The sequence below is a fragment of the Helicoverpa zea genome, chromosome 31 (assembly GCF_022581195.2).
Source record: "Helicoverpa zea isolate HzStark_Cry1AcR chromosome 31, ilHelZeax1.1, whole genome shotgun sequence".
In the NCBI taxonomy this organism is placed as follows: Eukaryota; Metazoa; Arthropoda; class Insecta; order Lepidoptera; family Noctuidae; genus Helicoverpa; species Helicoverpa zea.
In genome coordinates this window covers 11855570-11874797 of record NC_061482.1, presented here as the reverse complement: position 1 = coordinate 11874797, position 19228 = coordinate 11855570, and the positions used below count along the sequence as shown (strand labels likewise).

At 36.4% G+C, this 19228-nt stretch overlaps 1 protein-coding gene across 1 annotated transcript; it reads left to right on the top strand.

Annotated features, from left to right (window-relative positions):
- Positions 1–2621: 2621 nt before the first annotated feature.
- On the top strand, positions 2622–19178 carry LOC124644974 (protein disulfide-isomerase A5). Its single transcript, XM_047184672.1, has 18 exons — positions 2622–2755; positions 3560–3804; positions 4158–4365; positions 6195–6323; positions 6575–6675; positions 6924–7075; positions 7815–7945; positions 8320–8481; positions 8949–9090; positions 9833–10035; positions 10820–10991; positions 11313–11554; positions 15444–15570; positions 15999–16210; positions 16493–16649; positions 17613–17854; positions 18641–18663; positions 18985–19178. Exons 1-17 carry the CDS (start codon positions 2732–2734, stop codon positions 18659–18661), a joined length of 2670 nt encoding a protein of 889 aa, XP_047040628.1. The 5' UTR covers positions 2622–2731; the 3' UTR covers positions 18662–18663; positions 18985–19178.
- Positions 19179–19228: the final 50 nt, after the last annotated feature.

Here is a 19228-nt window from a genome sequence, read left to right as displayed (position 1 = left end):
TTATGGGCCGCCATTTTGTGACGCTAAAACAGTCGTCCGTTGTCGTTTCGTGCGCATAGACCACGTTTTTCAAGTGTTTTCGATCTGTTTTTATTTGATTACCCGGCTTTTGTTAGACCGAGATATCAGGATTGATTCTGTTATTGATAATAATATAATTATACATGTAGGCGAAGATGATGATGAAGACACCACCTCCTCAAGCAAATCGGAGTCTGATTAATATTCTGTTCGCACATTCAATTCAATGTACTTGTAACAAAGAATAAATAAAACAATTTTATTATATGAATATTACCTTTTTTTGGTTTCCACTTAAATAACTAAAATATAAAACAAATGATTCCGCCAATTTAAAACGAAAATAATCTTAAAATAATGCGGCGGTTCATTTTGAAGGAACGGTAACGAACTCAGTGTTATGTTGTGCCCATCACTAGTCGTGACTAACTGATAGGTGTCAGGAACGCATTCTCTGAACGGCCGAAGTATAATAATGTAAACAAAATGTGTGAGGAATTTTAAAAAATAATATTGCTTCGCATAATGTCGACCAAAATAAGACGGAAATAATGAAACTCATAAATGAACGTTTAAGTCATATTGATGAAGGGATGTTGGGTAATACTTGTCGACATGTACAAAAGAAAAAAGAAAAATACTATAGACATTTTGACATGGAGTCAAAAGGACAATGCCGGATTTTGTATGGACCCTGTCCCCACCCACCAACAGACTTGAAACTAGTGTCATCGGAAGCGCATCCTTCGATAGATCATGATTATCAAAACTATTTACTCCAAATGTATGGGGTTTTGGAAATACACGACATTTTAATATCCTTAACAATCAATAAACGTCATGTTTGTTAACCAATTACTCGGAATTGCGTGGACCGATTTTGATTATTTTTATTTTAATGCAAAGAAGGTGTCTCAACGTTAGTCCAATATAATTTTCATCGGGATCTTTTTAGCAACTTTTGAGTTATCACCGGTTAGAATGATAATTGGTTTAATGATTTTGTATGGACCTTTACTGACTCCAACAGAGTTGAACCTAGTGCCATCAGAAGCGCCTTATCCGATAGATATTTTTTTACTGTGACGACATACTCTAAATGTTTAGGGTTTAATAAATTATTTTTTATTTTTAAATTATTCAAATCTCATATCTTTCTTTTTTTTATATGAACGTTTACTAGTCATTGGATACATGAAGTAGGCTGCCGTTGTAAGACGACTAAAAAGTCACGGTGTATACCTACTAACCTAACCTAACGTTACGTTGTGGATACTAAATTGTCTTATAGTTCCTAAACCCCATACTTTTGGAATGTGTTTCCATAATAAGAAATGATCTATCAAATGAGGCGCATCCAATGACACTTAGTTGAACTCTGTTGGAGGTGGTTAAGGTGTCCTTACGAAGTACTACACTGGCTCTTCAAACCGATTATTTTAACCGATGATAACTAAAAAACTACTTAAAAGATCTTGATGAAAATTAAATTAGACTAACTTTGAGATAGATTCTTTAAAATAAAAATAAAAACATCAAAATCGGTCCACCCAACTCTGAGTAATTGGTTAACAAACTTAAAGTTAATTGATTATTAAGGATACTAAATTGTCTTATAGTTCCTAAACCCCATACTTTTGGAATATGTCTCCATAATAAGAAATGATCTATTAAATGAGGCGCATCCAATGACACTACTTTCAAGTCTGTTGGTGGGTGGGGACGTTTTTAGGCATTGTCCTTTATAATTTACCTCGGTGAGAGTAGCGAATCCGAAAATTCATCATTTGATTTTTCAAGTAGCGATTCAGAATCATTATAAATAAATAAACATTAAATTACGTAATAACTGTTTTTCTTTAAACAGCCATAACCCCTAAATAACTGTATTTGTACCCGACTGTACCTCTTGTCACGCACACAAAGTCACTGTGTATGTACAAGGGTTACCCACACATAAGGCCGCGCGCAAGACTGAGTTGAACTTACTATAACTATGGTAATATTACTATTCGCATGTATAATATTAGTACTCGTATACCTCGTTTTTATGGCCCTTTATGTAAATAATCTTTAAAATCAACATAAATTCAACATAACATATTTTTGTGAAAATATGATATAGCTCCTATACCCCATGGATTTCAGGCTGGATTCTTTGGCACCATCAAAGGTCTATCATAATGAACCCATTGGTACCCATTTCGTTGCTGTCGATTCTGGGTTTTTTTACTATGAAAATTTGGCCATCTCCTTTTCACAGATGATGCCGCTCTATCAAACTGGAAACTAGAATTAAATAAATATTTTGGGGGATCCCATACAACAAACGTGATTTTTTTGTCAGTTTTATAAATAATGTTTGGAACCCTTCGTGCGCGACTCCGACTTGCACTTGGCCAGTTTTTTTAATATTTATTATGTTGATTAGACATGTAGATCTGGTTTTAACTCAAAGTATTTTTTCACATCTTTCTGTGTAGGCTCCTTGACTCCAGAACCTAGAACGATCTACAAAATTCTTGGTCAGTGCAATGATGTGTCAACCATGTGTCAACAAACCGTCACGGCGCTAACTGTCATGTCAGGTTTTATAGGGTCACGTAGTACTGGCCAGCGTTCGCCAAGTTACAATTTAGTTTTAAAATAATTTTATATTTGTATTAAAATAACTTTTATTATTTAATAAAAGGTGCTGTAATCAGCGGTCATGGACCGTAAAGCGTTTTGGAAGGTAAGCAGTTATTGAACCATTCTTTGTAAAAGTTGTATCGTGTACCCACTTTAAAGATAACTGTATCTTTAGATTTAATATTTTTATAGTTTTTTGTTAACTATGTAATTTTAGAATATTAGGATTAGTTGATAGCACTTGGATCAGGTTAAAATTAGGTCTTGTAGTTAAAACAGGTTATTTACGTAGCTATTTAAAATGCAGAGGCGTTGTGAATAGTCAGCCGGCGAGCTATCAGAAGCTTACAACATGCGGTGAACGGCTACAAATTGAATGTATCCTGTTCTGAAAGATATTTTTTCTTATTCTATGAGTGCACCTACAGACCCAAGGTGAACTGGAAGTAAAAATAACTGTAGTTTATTCCAATCTTATAATCAACCCATTGTCTTGACTGACGGTGAGAGTCGCTAGTCCTGTCGCCTTTGTATGGAGTAAATCGTGATTATTCTTTTCCCACTCCTGTTTTGACCAATTTTTTTACTGCAGCTTATCAACTACTGTTGTTACAATTTGAGGCAGTCTTCCCAATGTATAAATCTACTATCTTTTCAATAATTCGCAAAATAGGTGATTACATCACAGTAAAACAATATGTAATTCAAATTTGATGCTCCATCCTTGCATAGGTAGTGGTACACAAAGCACAAATATTTGAAACTACCCCCGGTTTCTGATAGCTTTCTATGATCTCACAATACATTTCCATAGTGAATCATTCTCTGTAGAGTTCTAGAAACAAGGAGAATGTAATGACTTTTAACTTTACTTTGTGGTAATTGACCTGTCTTTTTATGTTTTCAGATATTGTTGCTGTTATGTATAATTTTAATACAAGAGTCTATGCAAGCCAAGAAACAAAAAACTGCAGTCATAACAGACATAAGTGATATAAAAGAGTTTAAGAAATTGTTAAGGACTAAGACTAATGTTTTAATGCTATTTGTGAATAATCAGAAGGATTGTCAGACTGTCACAGATGTTTTCAAAGATACAGCCGATGCTATGAAGGGGCAGGCCACCCTTGCTATCATAGATTGCAATAACAGGTAACTTCAGGATACTAAGTATCTTAGATGCCAAGGATTCATATTTAGTCATATGAAATACACTTAAGGCTTGAAATGCTTATCAATATTACTAGCTTACATAAGTTGAACCAGCGACACTTGCACACATATCCCAAGGGACTTATTTATCATAATCAGACAAAAAAGCCTACATGCTATTCTGAATTATGTATTCTGTATTATGTGTCTGTCAAATTTCTTTAAAATGTAGCATAACAAAGATGAACGAAATCCACATCAATACATTGAGACACTCATGCTTAAAATATATTAGTCTGATGATCTCAAATGCATTATTTTTTACCATTTTCTAATTCAAATGCTTGTTTCAGTGATGGTAAAAAGCTCTGTAAGAAACTGAAGATAGGATCAGACAAATCATACTATCTCAAGCATTACAAAGATGGTGAATTCCATAAAGATTATGACAGAAATGAGTCTGTCAATTCTTTGTCAAACTTCTTGAGGGACCCAACTGGAGATCTGCCGTGGGATGAGGATCCTACTGCCACAGATATATTTCACCTACAAGATGGAGAGGTTTGTATATTTTAAGTTTACTGTTATTCGTTTTGCTTGTGTATTCTATTTTTTTTTTATCCTGCTTACATATTCATCTTGATTTTATTTTGTGAGGTACTTGATTTCAACCCGGGATTGAAAATTAAATAATGATATACATGTTGTTCAAGCAGTTCCCTCAAATGAACCAGAAATATAATAAAATTAAGTTTATAAACAAATGCATGAAAACCATTAATATCCTTTATCAGTATCAGATAATGTGCACGACGACGATAATAGTAATTGCGATTCTGATTATGAATACTGTTTGAAAAGTTAATAAGGCATGAAGAATTAAATTTTTCATGCCAGTTAATGCAATCAGTGCATTAAACAACGTTTCAACAACATAAGTTTTCTTATTGTTTTGCATGCTGGACATATTATATTGAACTGTAGTAGGTGAAAGTTTTATTAACTATTTAAGGCGAAAAAATTGGCGAAAATCTTTTGTAAATCCCTAATTAATATCTTGGCAATATAAGAAGACCATGTAATTTATGTTTGGTGCTGTGCTTATTTGGATCAAAAAATTATATACCACAGTTTGATCTACGTCCCATAAAAAATTCTGTATCCAGACAAATTATAGCCTATCCCCCTTACTTATAAAATCTCTAATCACCTTCTAAGCAACATTTTAACTAGTCACTACTTAAAGTCTTAAGTAGTGATTAAATGGTAGTTAAGACTTGCTTAAGCAACGTTTATAAGTAAGAATTTTCTTAAACAACCCTTAAGTATTACTTATATTTAATTCACGTTTATAAGTAAGGCTGTATATTATTTGGGGATAGTTTAGATTCCCAATAATGGAAGAATTTTTCGAATCAGTTCAGTAGTTTCGGAACCTGGGTACAAAAAAACTAAAACTATCTAAAAATATTTCTTCTGTATTACATTAGTTTAGTATAGATGAACTGCTTAAAAATTGATACAGTTAAAACTGTGAACGCTAGCGTAGCAACCGAATGAATTATCTGCCTTATATTACAAAGCAAAGCAAATGTTTTATAAAATATTATTGTAGCTCTGTACTATAGTTACTGATAACAATGTCTCTCAACACTATATTGTTAGCGGATCTTTGTTTAGATTCGATCAGTTTTGTTTTTAAAACCGGAGTAGGTAATTATGACATTCTATCTACTCATCTTCTTCAATAAAGTATAAGATTTCTATCGTTTGACATGTATGAGGTGAATTGCCAAATTAATTAGACATGAGTGTTTTTGTTTTTAATTGAAGTAAACTCTTTGTCAACCTGTGCTAAATACGTATAATTCTAAGCTCGATGTAAATACGGCACTCGTCATATTTGACGCTTTGGCGCTTCGAAATGAGTAGTTTGTGTTATGACTTGGAAAAAGTCAAAATGTACCAACAAAACGCTAGTTCTACGTTAATTTTTAATATCGTGAGAATTTCAATACACACGCGAGATTGCCCGCTATATATACACAGGTGATACCCGCTATTGTTTTTCATACGAGTATTATACTTAATGCTTGGAATATGCACTTGGGACGCGGGAAAAATAGGGCCTGTCTCAAGTCCGCACACCAACAGCCTTAATCATGCTGGCGCCATTAAGCATTTCGGTTGCGAAATCAAATAATACCTTTTTGGGCAATGCAGCGAACTTTGGACTTACAGGCTAAAGCGAAATACCTATGTTTGTACCTATGTTAAAACAGAGTATTATAATAGTTCTTTGAAATATGTATGATACCACCCTTTATGCTTTTGCTTTCAAATTTTTGTTCAAACATCATCCAATTCATGCGTCATTTTCTTTATTCTAGGCTCTCAACAAGTTCCTGAAGAAAGGTGCGGGTGCTTACAAGAAATCTATGATAATGTTCTACGCACCTTGGTGTGGTTACTGCAAAACATTGAAGCCAGAGTATGTTCAAGCTGCTGCTGATTTAAAGGTAAGAAGAAAGCATATTGTGTACACTAACTTATAGTCTAGTCTTATTCTATGGTACTGTTTTTTGAACCTGAAATGATTTACCTACGAGTTAAAGGCAGCTCTTGAAATTGACAAACACTCCTATTCAACTTCTACATATCTTCAATACTAAGTTTTTTATCTTGCTTCGATCCGAAGTTCAGTTCGTTATTCATTCAAATCAATTCAAATAAAACTATTGTGTATTGAAAGGTTTACAAATAATTACAGGGCGAATCTCTCCTTGCGGCGATCGACGTTGCCAAACCGGGAAACTCGAAAATAAGACAACTGTACAACATTACTGGATTCCCAACATTATTGTATTATGAGTAAGTACAGTTTAGAATTTTCTTTTTGATAATATCAATTATAGTTAGTACTCTTTCAACCTACTTATACAATTTTGATGTCATAAAGCTAACATTTATGTGTTGTTTCCAAATCAACGAAAAAAATATCAAGAAGTGCAATAAATTTTTATCTACATTGTTTTCGCAAGTAAAATAAAATGTAGAAGCAAAATAATTCACATATAAAATCGCATATTTTTATACACAACATATTGTCTTTTTCACAGAAAAGGTCAATACAAACTGCCATACAACGGCGAGAATAAACGCCAAGCGATCGTGGACTTCATGAGGGACCCTACAACAGCTATGCAACAAAAGAAAAAAGAAGTCGTTGACGAAAGTTGGTCTGAAGACACAGATGTGGTGCATTTAACCGGTGAGTTGTTAAAAATAGATGAAGCAGATAGTTTGAACTTTTACATTTTAAGTACCTAGTAACTGCCTGATATCTTAAGACATTTTTCACAACAAAAGTATGGGTGGTGTGTAAAAGATATAAATTAAAAAAAAAAAAAAACAAAGATAAATACAAAAAAACACAAATAAATCTAACATATTTAAGTGTGGGTAAAGCTGGCCCTCAACAATAAAATTTTGACTAATTGCTCAGGTTTAATTTCGTTTAGCTTAAAAAAATATTGTGGTCAAGTCACATAATGGTTGGTCCAAGCAATCTGTTCAGATCAGCGCTCCTAGCATTGATGGACCAAGGAGTTTGCTTTTAATTTTAGCATACCTACTTTTATTGCTGGCACATAACTGTCACTTTTGAAATACTGACCATCAGTGACAGTCAACTGACAAATCATTTTTTATTGAGTTTTAGCAAAAAATGCGCTATATTTAATTTATTTGGTAAATATTTTATAAACCTTTCGTGTTACATACTTCCAACAGTATGTATATGCAGAAATATTTGGTTTCCAAATTATTGAAAGGTATTGATAGTAATTGAACTTTTCCCGAATGTTTACGCTCATTTGTAGTTTGTGTGTTGTGGACCAAATATTTTCCGATTTCTGTGCTAAGATATTATGAATATTGTATGCAATTCAAATAGGTAACGATGGTTTCGAAAATGCGCAGATGATTATTACATGATGATTTTTTTTCAGCTACCAACTTTGACGATACTTTAGCAAATGCTAAGAATGCACTCGTAGTATTCTACGCACCGTGGTGTGGTCATTGCAAGCGTATCAAACCCGAGTTTGAGAAAGCCGCCAAGAAAATAAAGACCGAGAAGGTTTGTATTAATAATAATCCTGACTAATATTATAGATGCTAATTCAATCTGTTTAACCTACCCTATGGTGTTTTATTAAACTTGCCAGTAATATAGCTGTCACGTAACAGAACTGGCTGTTTACTCGTGGTTTAACCTAGAAAAACTATAGCCTATATTACTCCAGTCTAGTTTCACAAAAGCAACATAATTTTTCAAATCCCTATTACTACGACTGTATTGGAGCAACTGTATTATTATACAAACAAAAAAAATATTCCTCTTTAGTACCTATATTAATATGTAGGTATAACGTAGACTTTTTATCCGGGTGCGGGAAGCGACTAAAAAAGCTAGCAGGAGCTAGTTGTTTTTATTATTATTTTCGATTGTAGATCGACGGCATTCTGGCAGCAGTGGATGCGACCAAGCAACCAGAGCTCGCTTCACGATTCGGAGTCAAGGGGTATCCGACCCTTAAGTACTTCAGCAAGGGAGAATACCAGTTCGACGCGGGTCATGCTAGGCAGGAAGAACAAATTATTAGTTTCATTAAGGTTTGTGACATCCATTTTGTACTTTTGTCCGTATTTAATGGCATCCCGAACTATTGTCGGTCTCGATATCTTTTTTCAAATAAGTAGCCAGCTGCGCAGACACAAGTGCACTCACTATTCCTTCACTCTCATTGTCCGGGCGGCAATCCGACACCACCGGAGAGACTTTTGGTTCAGAACCTATACCTTCTTGCTTTCCCGAGGCTGAGGGTATCACCACCAACCTCCAGACTCCGGGCCGCTTTGTTAAAGTTTTCTTAAAACATACGAATTGATTTTAAGAAATATGAGGGCTCTTGGGTTCAGTTCACTGAACAAGTTTGAAATAAAGCCTAGAATATTACAAGATATCTTTTGTGCTATAATTTTCAGCTATGATTTTAACCGTTTTTAAATACCATAACGGATAATCCGTTTCTGAAACATAAAAAGGTTGATATTTTAATGCGTAATTGTATTTGTATTAGGATCCTAAAGAGCCACCACCGCCCCCGCCCCCGGAAAAGCCGTGGGCGGAGGAAGAGACGGCCGTGCGCCACCTCAACTCCGCGACTTTCCGAAACACACTGCGCAAGATCAAGCACGCCGTCGTTATGTTCTATGCGCCATGTAAGTACCACAAATAGAACATCTATTTACAAAACTTAGGCTCGGGTTCATCCACATCATAAACGTCACTTCATGGAAAAACTTTCCACTGAAAGTTATGGCATAAACTGACTATTACGTCGTCGGAGCATTTGGGTCCTCAGTATAATCTGTGATACTACTATATTACACTTTTTACATTACATTATATTACGCCTTCCTCTCTTCTAACTATTTTGCTGTGCCCATCAGGGTCCATAATTGTGACTACCTCTATTATTTTATATTTTCCACCAAATGTACATTATGGAATGCAATAAATGATATGATATGATATATGTAAGAGTAGTCCTAATGCGGTTGTAATCACGCTGATTCCCGTGATATTCCCTTATCTGACTTTTGCCACTTACAAACGTAAACTCGTGTTAACGCACTTAGAAGCGCTAGCATCACATACATAATGATTGTCGGTTCAAGCAAGCGCTCCTGAATAAGCTCTTGTACGCGTCAAAATACGGTCATCTGAAACGGTGATTTGTAGCATACATTATTTCCACGGTGAGGCTTGGAAAACCTCCACATACATGCGAACTTTAAACTAGCTGATATTGGTAAGATTTCAATTTTGTGGCCTTGTCATGATTATGTCATACTTTTCAATACCCCATTTTAGGCCATCAATATACCTTAAGCACATGTTATGATCCTATCAGACTCCTTTTTAAGGCGTGATTCTTGGAACTTCCATTTTTTTTTTCAGGGTGTGGACACTGCAAAAGTACTAAGCCGGAGTTTGTGAGGGCCGCAGAGAATTTCGCTGACGAACTAATGGTAGCATTTGGCGCGGTCGACTGTACTACGGATCAGGAACTATGTGCCAATTACGATGTCCGAGGATACCCCACTATTAAGTACTTTAGCTATTACGATAAGAATATTCAGGACTACACTGGTGGTAGAAAGGTAAAATTTATATTATTACTAGTTTCCAACGGCGGCTTCAGCCGCGTGGTGTGTTGATAAAAATTATCCTATGTTCATTCTAGCACTATCAAGAATATGTGTACAAAGTGATGATTGGTTAAGTCGTTTTTGCGTGAAAGCGTAGCAAACAAACGAACTTTCGCATATAATATTATAGTTCGGCCATTCAGAGAATGCGTTCCTGACACGTCGCGATTGAACTGACGACGTAACTTTGCAATGGCGTTGCAGTTACGATAAAAATATTTTTGCTGGTTGTTTACCGTTTTAACAATTGAGGAGCATTAAAACAACATTATTATATCAATAATCAATGAATGTAGTTACGTCGTCAGTTCAATCGCGACGTGTCAGGAACGCATTCTCTGAATGGCCGAACTTAGTAGGATACATTTTCATCAATATTTTTTTAACAATTTAAACTCTTACGTCGGGTTGTACCATTTAACTATGACGATAACTAAACCATGTTCAGTTGTCAAGTAACTGATTTGAGCAATGGGTGGCAATTACATGGCTGGTTATGTTGTTGGCAGAAACCAAATGTGGGTATCGAAAAATCGGTAAATTTGTGACGAATTTTCAAAGAAAAGGAATGACTAAAGTAACCATTAAATGTCGCTGAGTGCGGGGGATAATCTGTTATTGTAATGACAAGCACAAGTACACGAGTTTATATGAAGAGTGATAATTGCTCGAGACGGTGTGGCCTTACCCACAAGGTATATCTTCAATGATCAACATTTAACGTCTTCCTTTCCAGGAAGAGGACTTCATATCTTTCATACACAGCCAGGCAGGCACTCACCCGACGTCGCAGAAGGAGATCACAGAAGTGTCCGGCTTTGGCCCAGAAGTGATATTAGCCAGTGATGTGGACTTTGAGAAAATTATCGCCGCCCCCACTCCTTCTTTCGTTATGTTTTATGCTACGTGTAAGTATTTTTGTCTCCATTTCCATAGAGATATATTTTTGATGTTAGAAATGCCTTATTTTATGGTTACACTGGTTGTTTGCCGCGGTTTTGCTGTGTCCCATGTCTGGATAAGAAGCAGCATGTTAATATTTCCACAAAAAATTAATGTGACTTTAAGCCATGCGCGCTTTAACGACTTGACGATCAACTAATCGAGAATCAGCAAAAATAAACAACAGACAGACAGAATATTATGAACGGCCATGTCCTTGTATGAGACTCCTAGCACTTTAGTTTCTGAGAATTCGTGATGAGTTACACATATATTTTGTTTGACAGGGTGCAAACTATGTGGCAAAGCGAAGTCAGAGGTAACCGCTCTAGCAGTAAAGTTGAGGCGAGAAGATACAAAAGTGAAGGTTTATGCAGTTGACGCCGCTGAGAACCCGAAGGCCTCTGACATCGCCGGCGTACGAACATTGCCTACATTCAAAATGTTCGCCAACGGACATGAAATCGCCACTTACAATGGAGTTAGAACAACAGCCGACATGTTCGAGTTCTGCGTCAAAAACGAGAAGGTGAAAGACGAATTGTGATCCTAGCATATAAACAGTCACGTCTCATCATTTAGTTCGTTCTAAACTCGCATTTATTTATAGTATTTTTTAGTATGCAATAGTTAGTAGTTCACAGAGATACTTCAGAACTTTGTTTTGTATCCATTCTTAGTATTTAGATTCTGTAGACGTGTTTATTAATGTTAACTTGTATACAATCTCAACAATAAGACTTTGGAACTATTGACAATACACAAAGTAGTTATTTGATTTTACCCTGTAAGAAGATTTGTCTATTTTTGCAATGTTGTTCGAGCTAGTTATAGTGTTCATGTTGTTAGCTGCTAATGTTACATAAGCATTACTTAAAAGACTAATGGAAACATATTCTAATAACTAAACTTAGTCAAAATAAAAATCCAATTATTGTTATTCTAATGTAGGTACGAGTTATTTTTCTATGTATAAGAAATACTTAGGTGACTTTTTAGTCGAAATGTATTATGTAGTAAATATTTTATTAGACATACATACGTATTGCGCATAATAATCACAATGAATATCACAAACAGTATAGTCAAACAACTTTTACCAATACTCAGTAAATCCATTATTACGAAATTGATATATTTAGTCATTCATATAATAGAAGTCATCATCATCATCATCTGCCTATCGCAGTCCACTGCTGGACATAAGCCTCTCCAAGTGCACACCACTGAGAGTAATAATAGAAGTATTTATTTTTATTCCAAACGCTGGTTTTATAACTGCGCCACTTCTAATTCATTATGTTCAAAAAGCGTCATGAAGTAATTCCCTGAAACGATGTTCAATCACTTCGAAATTTGAATCTTTTAATATTGCTTTACATTAATTTACGTGGATACAACGTGATATTTGTTTAAAATGTTATTTTAATATTTACTGTTTTCATTTCTGATATTTACGTTGCATTATATTGTTATATGTTTATAGAAGAGGCCTTTGCCTCGACATTCCTTGTACTTATTTTATTTTATAGCGATAGGATAGATATTTCTGTAATATGGCGTTACAGTTAGTGCTCGGCAAACTTTTGCGCTTATTAGCAAAATTTATATTATGCATAAGGGATGGTAGTGGAGAGAAACTAATTAAACTTCCTAATAAACAAGTAAACTAATAAAAAAAAAAACCCGTGTAAGTAACCTTCGAAATCGATAAAAAGGCAGGTAAAGTCATTTTACTTCAGACACCTCATAACTTCTAAACCAATTCCGAATCGAACTTCCAATATTAACCTAAGGTTATGTCACTGTCAGGGCCCAGATAGCTGTCGGGCCCACCATGAAGTACCTGGGCTTGGTGCTCGACAGCCGATGGGAATTCGGGCCTCGGAGGAAGTCCATGAGGATTTACCCCATCCAAAAAAAAAATTAAATGGTTATGTCACTGTCATTTATCAGTTTCTGGCAGTGACGATACTGTCTTTACCGAAACACTTTTGGTATATTCTATATTCCTCTAAGTTAATACTAGGTCAATTCTATTACTCTGAGGCACGGAGCGCTATGTTCTCTCTTATACAATTTACTATCTATAAGCAAACTTCAATGAACTACCTAATAGTTGGGCTTCCATATTCCCAAAATATTTTATACGTAGGTTACACAGAAACTATATAAAAACAAAGCATTTATGTGTATTGAGTATATTTTTTTACTCAAATCGTATTATCAATTCGCAGATGTGACATTAACCGTACTAACAAGATAGAAATTAAAGATGCCATGAGAAGAGAACGCAGCTTTTTTATACATTATCGCAATTGTCAACATTTGCTTGTATATAAAAGTTGAGGTCTTGACATCATTTACTAACATACGAGCTTATAATGAAATAACAATTATAAAAGTAAAACTTTCCTACTTAATGTCGCGTAACGTGTGAGTATCTGTGAGAATAAATTAATCATTTTTTATATAATTGTTTTATTTTTTGACCTGGATACAAATTAATATAATTATATCTAAATCATCACTATCTATTGGAGAAATCTGTACCTACACCTATACACATCACTTCAGTAGATTAGATTTTATTTATTGTGTACAGACATAAATCCATACGACCCTTCGGGCAGAGGACTTAATTCATCACCATATTATCGGTAGAGTAATAGTGGTAGATTCTATACCATCTCTGAAACCAAAGCTCTGCTAAGTAATTGCTCGTGGCTGACATTTGTCTTCGTCTTTGAAATCTTGATTGAAGTTACCTACGAATGGGAAGTGAGTTTTTATTTATAGTATCTAAAGATTAAGACAAGGACATCGTGCCCGCTTCTCATTTTAACGGCCATGTTTCTCTCCCCCATGGTCTTACTGCTAGGATGTGTGTAGATACATGTATCGCAGATAGTAGGTACTTAATATACATAGATGACATAGTGTTCCTGAAGCCTCACCGTTGTTTGGCCGGGCGCCGGGCCTGCTGTAGTTTTGGTTCTGGCTTATTAATGAAGAAGACAATGATCATCATCATCATCATTATCAACCTTTTTGCTGGACACAGGTCTCCTCTCCCATAGAAGGATTGAGTTTTAATCACCACGCTTGCCTGACATGGAATCGAACCATGGGCGTAGCCACACTGGGGCAAGCTGGGGCACATGCCCCACCCTGGACCCTGGCTCTGACCTATAAGGTGTCTGATTAAACAATGTTTTTTTTTTTTACGAAGTCTAACTAACAACATCACCAATCATATGTACATACTATCCGTAAGTTAAGTATTGCACAAAAAAATTGTCGACTTTGAAAAGAGCGCGATCAAAACAAAATGCACGCTCGAGTTCCCGAACGTGCGCGGTGCGTGCGTCATTTGAAAGCGAGCCGTATTCCCTAAAAGAATAGGTGCTATGTGGCGTAGCGAGCCGAGCCGTCCATCTAATCCAAAAAATAATGCAGTGATGGAGATGGAACTGGTAGGTGTGATCAAAATTTCGGTAATGCAATTTTATCCTAGTGTAAAAACCGCGCTCGCTATTTTGCTTGCCCAGCCATGTACGACCTGTACAATAGAACGATCGTTTAGCACAGTGGTTCTTAACCGGACCACTGGTGGTCCCTGGAGGTATTTCGAGAGGTCCGCGAAGCTTAGCTGCGCAACGTTGCTATATGTTATCTAACTTTATTTTTATCGACTTATCTATGCGAGCGAGGGGGTTTTCGTATGGACTTAAATCGGGTGTGTCGTACCTAGTCCCCATTCATGAAAATGTATATTTGGGCGACATTTTACGTAGTTTTTGGTTTTGAGTCTTAAAAAATAATCAAAATTTCGCGCTCGCTTCGCTCGCGTATTCAGAAACTATATTATTTTTGTACCTATTTGTCAAGAAACAAAAAGTTAAGTACGTTTGGGCTAAATTTTACGTAATATTTGGTTTAAGTCCGATAAAAATTTCGCGCTCGCTTCGCTCGCGTATTCAGAAACTATATGCCCTTGTTTTTGCATTTGTCAACAAACAAAAAGTTAAGTACGTTTGGGCTAAATTTTACGTAATATTTGGTTTAAGTCCGATAAAAATTTCGCGCTCGCTTCGCTCGCGTGTTCAGAAACTATATGCCCTTACTTTTGGCTTTTATCCTGTGTGTGATTGTTTATTTTCTGTACCTGAAAATATAAACCTCTCAAATTAAGAGATTAACAAGTTTGAGATTATCGGCTCAAGATACAAAAAATCGGAGGGCCTCCCCCGGGGGATAGGTTGACTGCTGCCCCACCCTGAGCCCAAAGCTGGCTACGCCCATGAATCGAACCCACACACTGAGAGGTTGGTGTTTTATCCACTAGGCCGGGCCCCCACGAGCTTTTTTGAAGATAAAGATGTGATATTCTATTTTAACTCTTAGCACGAATTTAGGGCCCTAAAGAGTCTCCGAGACTGCCGTTCTACGGGAGGCCATGGGCGGGGCGCCACCTCGACAATGCGACATTCAGAAAAACACTGCGCAAGATCAAGCACGTCGTTGTTATGCTCTCTGCGCCATGTAAGTACCAGTTGTATTAACAATTAGGAAAATACATATGTAGTTGTAAATATGCAGAACTTTGCATTAGGTGTATAAGAGAAAAAAGAAATATGGGTTGACACCAGACGCTATTTCAGGAATGGGGTAAATTCTCGTCAAACTTAATGGTGGCTCACCACTAATTTCCGAACACAGGTATGCGCCTGAGGGCCAGGACCCCTCGCTCATGTCATCATGGAGGGATGTAAACATGTTTATTCAGTTGATTGAAACAGCTTCCCCTGATTATGACTATCCTCTACGTAACAAGCAGATTGGCATGAGACATTCCAATTTATGGGCCTAACTTAAAATAATGTGTTGCTGCGAAGTGGACGTTTGAGAAGTTCTTCGAGTTCTCATCGTAATTTGAATAAATGCTTTTTAATTTGGTTCTTAACTTTTAGGGTATGGTTACTGGAAAGGTACTGAGCCGCGAATGATGAACAGACTTACGAGGGCCGCAGACAAAATCTCTGAGAACCTTACGCTAGCCTACGGTGCTGTGGATACTACCATGATTAAAAAAATGTGTGCCAATTACGATGCCCGGGGATACCCTGCTGTAAACTTTAGCTATTTGGATAAGAATAAAAGGGATTACACAGGTGGTGGAAAGGTAAAGACGGTGTTTCCAAATTTATTTTGCTCGTGTAAATTAATGGAATGTTTAGATCTTTGACAAACTTCATTCATCAAAAGTGAACATTCATAAACAAATTCCTTCAACGAAATTTGACTGTCAGTCAGTTGCACAAAGGTCCATTAAAGTTGAAGCTTCATTAAATCTATTGCTGACGCTTTTTATCTTGTTGACAAAGAAAGAGTCAACAATAGATTTAAAGAAGCTTTAACTTTAATGGAGCTTTGTGCAACTGACGGTATATATTTTCGTTTCTAGTCCATACATAGTCAGGCCGGGACTTACGCGACATCGCAGAGCGACGTCACATCTCAAGGGGCTGGCTTTATCGACCAAGTCAACATGACCAGTGATGCTGACTTTCATCAAGTTATCAGCTCGTCTTCCCCTACTTTCGTCATGTTTTATGCGTCATGTAAGTTTTTTCATGACTACATAGATAATTATAGTAATGTTAGCAAAGTTAACGTGGTTTGTGCTCCTAAAGGGCTTATTACACTTTACTAAATGTAGCCTACCTCCAAAGACCTCTTAAGACCTAGTTGAATATGCATAAGTAAGTAGCTAAGCCGAAACGCTTTTACAAGCCAGTGCTTCTTCGACCTACCTAGTACCTACCTGCCACTTTGTTCACGTGTGCATTTTTTTTCAAAAAAGGTAGAACTAAATTGTGTCTATAGGTTAAAGTTAGGTACCTACCTAACTTTTTAAGACTATCCACACCGTTTGGTGTAAAGTTTGGCTGACTATAGATACCTAAAAAACAACTAATATTCCCAAGATATTTTCATCGTTACCCCTATTCCCTCGAGGTGTCGAAACGCAAACAAACGAACAAGAAGTTATAATAATAATAATGACATGTGATTTTCTCAAAGATGTCGAAGGTCGATCGACACTTTTGTTTTGTGTTGTGTGAATGTTTCCACGGTATTTTGACACCTACGAAAATGGCAGTGGACAAAACTGTGTAACTTGTGGTATCAATGTAAAAAGATATTACTATGATGCCCGCTGAAAGGCGGATGAACGTTTCTCGACACGTTTGTTTGACGAAGTTTTCCCTCACTATTTAGTCAATCACTCATAATGAAAAGGCGCATACAACTTTGTACAAGTGCCGGATATAGATCGAAGCTTCAGTTGTAGGTACTTAGAGACTGTAGCTATAAAATTAAGAACACCGTAAGTTAACCAATCGTCAGTTGCAGAAAGGCCCATTAAAATTAAAGCGTCATTAAATCTGCTATTTATACCTATTACTAACACTTTTTATCTTGTTGACAAAGAAAGAGTCAGCAATAGATTTAAAGAAGCTGTAACTTTAATCGACCTTTCTGCAATTGGCGGTAAGACTGTTTTCTATTTTTTTGTTCAGGGTGCTCCGTTTGTACAGAAATGAAACCCGATTTTAACAACTTGGCCGTTAGGCTGAGGCAAGACGAGAGCGTTGTGAGGCTTTACGCCATAGATGCCTCTGAGAACCCAAAGGTTGCCGACTTCGCTGGAGTAAAGACCATTCCCATGTATTTTTTGTACGCTAATGGGAAACTCATTGCAACGTACGAAGGAGATCGAACGGCATCAGACATGTTCGATTTCTTGCTTAGACACCATAAGGTGAAAAATAATTTTGATCTCATCAGCCATTGTCATTTTGCATCATTTCATTCTAAAGTCTGGGGTCATGACCAAGTAGGTAAGTACCACTTTCTTTGAGTGAGAACCTTAAGGTGGGTCCACGCTAGACGAACCGAGCACGAGCGAAGCACAAGCGGAGCCGTCGTTCGCGGCGTCAAATGTGGACGTACAACGAACCTACAACGATCACTGTTCTCGAACGTAGTTTTCCGCAGTGAGTTCGCGGCTCTTGGCGAATATGGACGATATTAATAATATTGCAGTAGCCGCCGCTGTTGTAGCCAACCAAGCCCTTTTTATAAATTTTTATCGGGCGTCGTAATTTTTACAAGGGCAAAACCGACAACAGGCGGAACGCAGCCGAGCACGAACGAAATGCTCGCAGCGCGCTCGTTAGAGGCTTGTAAGTTGGTCCACACTAGACGAATTGTGTTCGGCTCGTGCTCCGCTCGTGTTGTGTTCGTCTAGCATAGACACAGCTTTATACGATAGCGAATGGTCACTGACCAACTCATTTATTTATCACAAAGTCCCATAAACAAGTGCTGGATGTTGTATGTGCTAGAACTACCAGAGACTAGTTATTCATTTATATCTATTTATTTTTCTAAACAACTCATACCCTCATAGGGATGGAAATTTATTATTTTTAACGCAATCAATGCCACCTCGAAATATGGTTTAACATAAAATCAAATCGGCTGTTCATCGCCGTTTTTTATTAACTTGTATTTATTTTTTTATTGTATTTTTTTTTATTCACAGGAATATCAGACCGACAAGTAGTGGTGAGTTTTATTTTAAAAGTAAAGTAATTAAACTATCAGTTGTTATTAATTGAATGTCTTCAGTTTCACACAATTCTGTGCCCTTGTTGTGTGTACTTACGCCCTTGGATCTGTCTATGGCTATGCTACCATCATCGTGTTGTCGGGATGTTGAAATGCCTACTGTTTTTTTTTAGTTTATGGTGCATCGGACGTTATGTTCTCTCATAAAATTGCTCTCTATAGGCAAAGTTCAATAAAATATCTAATGTTTGCATGGGCTTCCAAATTTCTAACAAGATTTAGAAACTATTTACTAAAATTGTATTTATCATTTCACAGACGTCAAATTAACCATACTAAAAAGATAAGAATAAAAGTTGCCTTGAAGAGATCCAGACATCGTTTAGTATTACTATATAAAACTTACAATGATTCATGAATATAATAATAATTATACAAATTATATACTGTCCTATTAGATGTTACGTAACATGTGAATGTATGTGAGAGTAAATTAATCATTTTAGCCTAAATCCTGGTTTCATTTTCTCACTAGCGACGTGCTCCCATCGTGATTGCTATA

Coding starts and splice junctions, on each gene's coding strand:
- LOC124644974 (XM_047184672.1), top strand. CDS start 2,732: ATGGACCGTAAAGCGTTTTGGAAG. Junction 4,366..6,194: donor TTCACCTACAAGATGGAGAG/GTTTGTATATTT, acceptor TCTTTATTCTAG/GCTCTCAACAAGTTCCTGAA. Junction 8,482..8,948: donor AAATTATTAGTTTCATTAAG/GTTTGTGACATC, acceptor TATTTGTATTAG/GATCCTAAAGAGCCACCACC.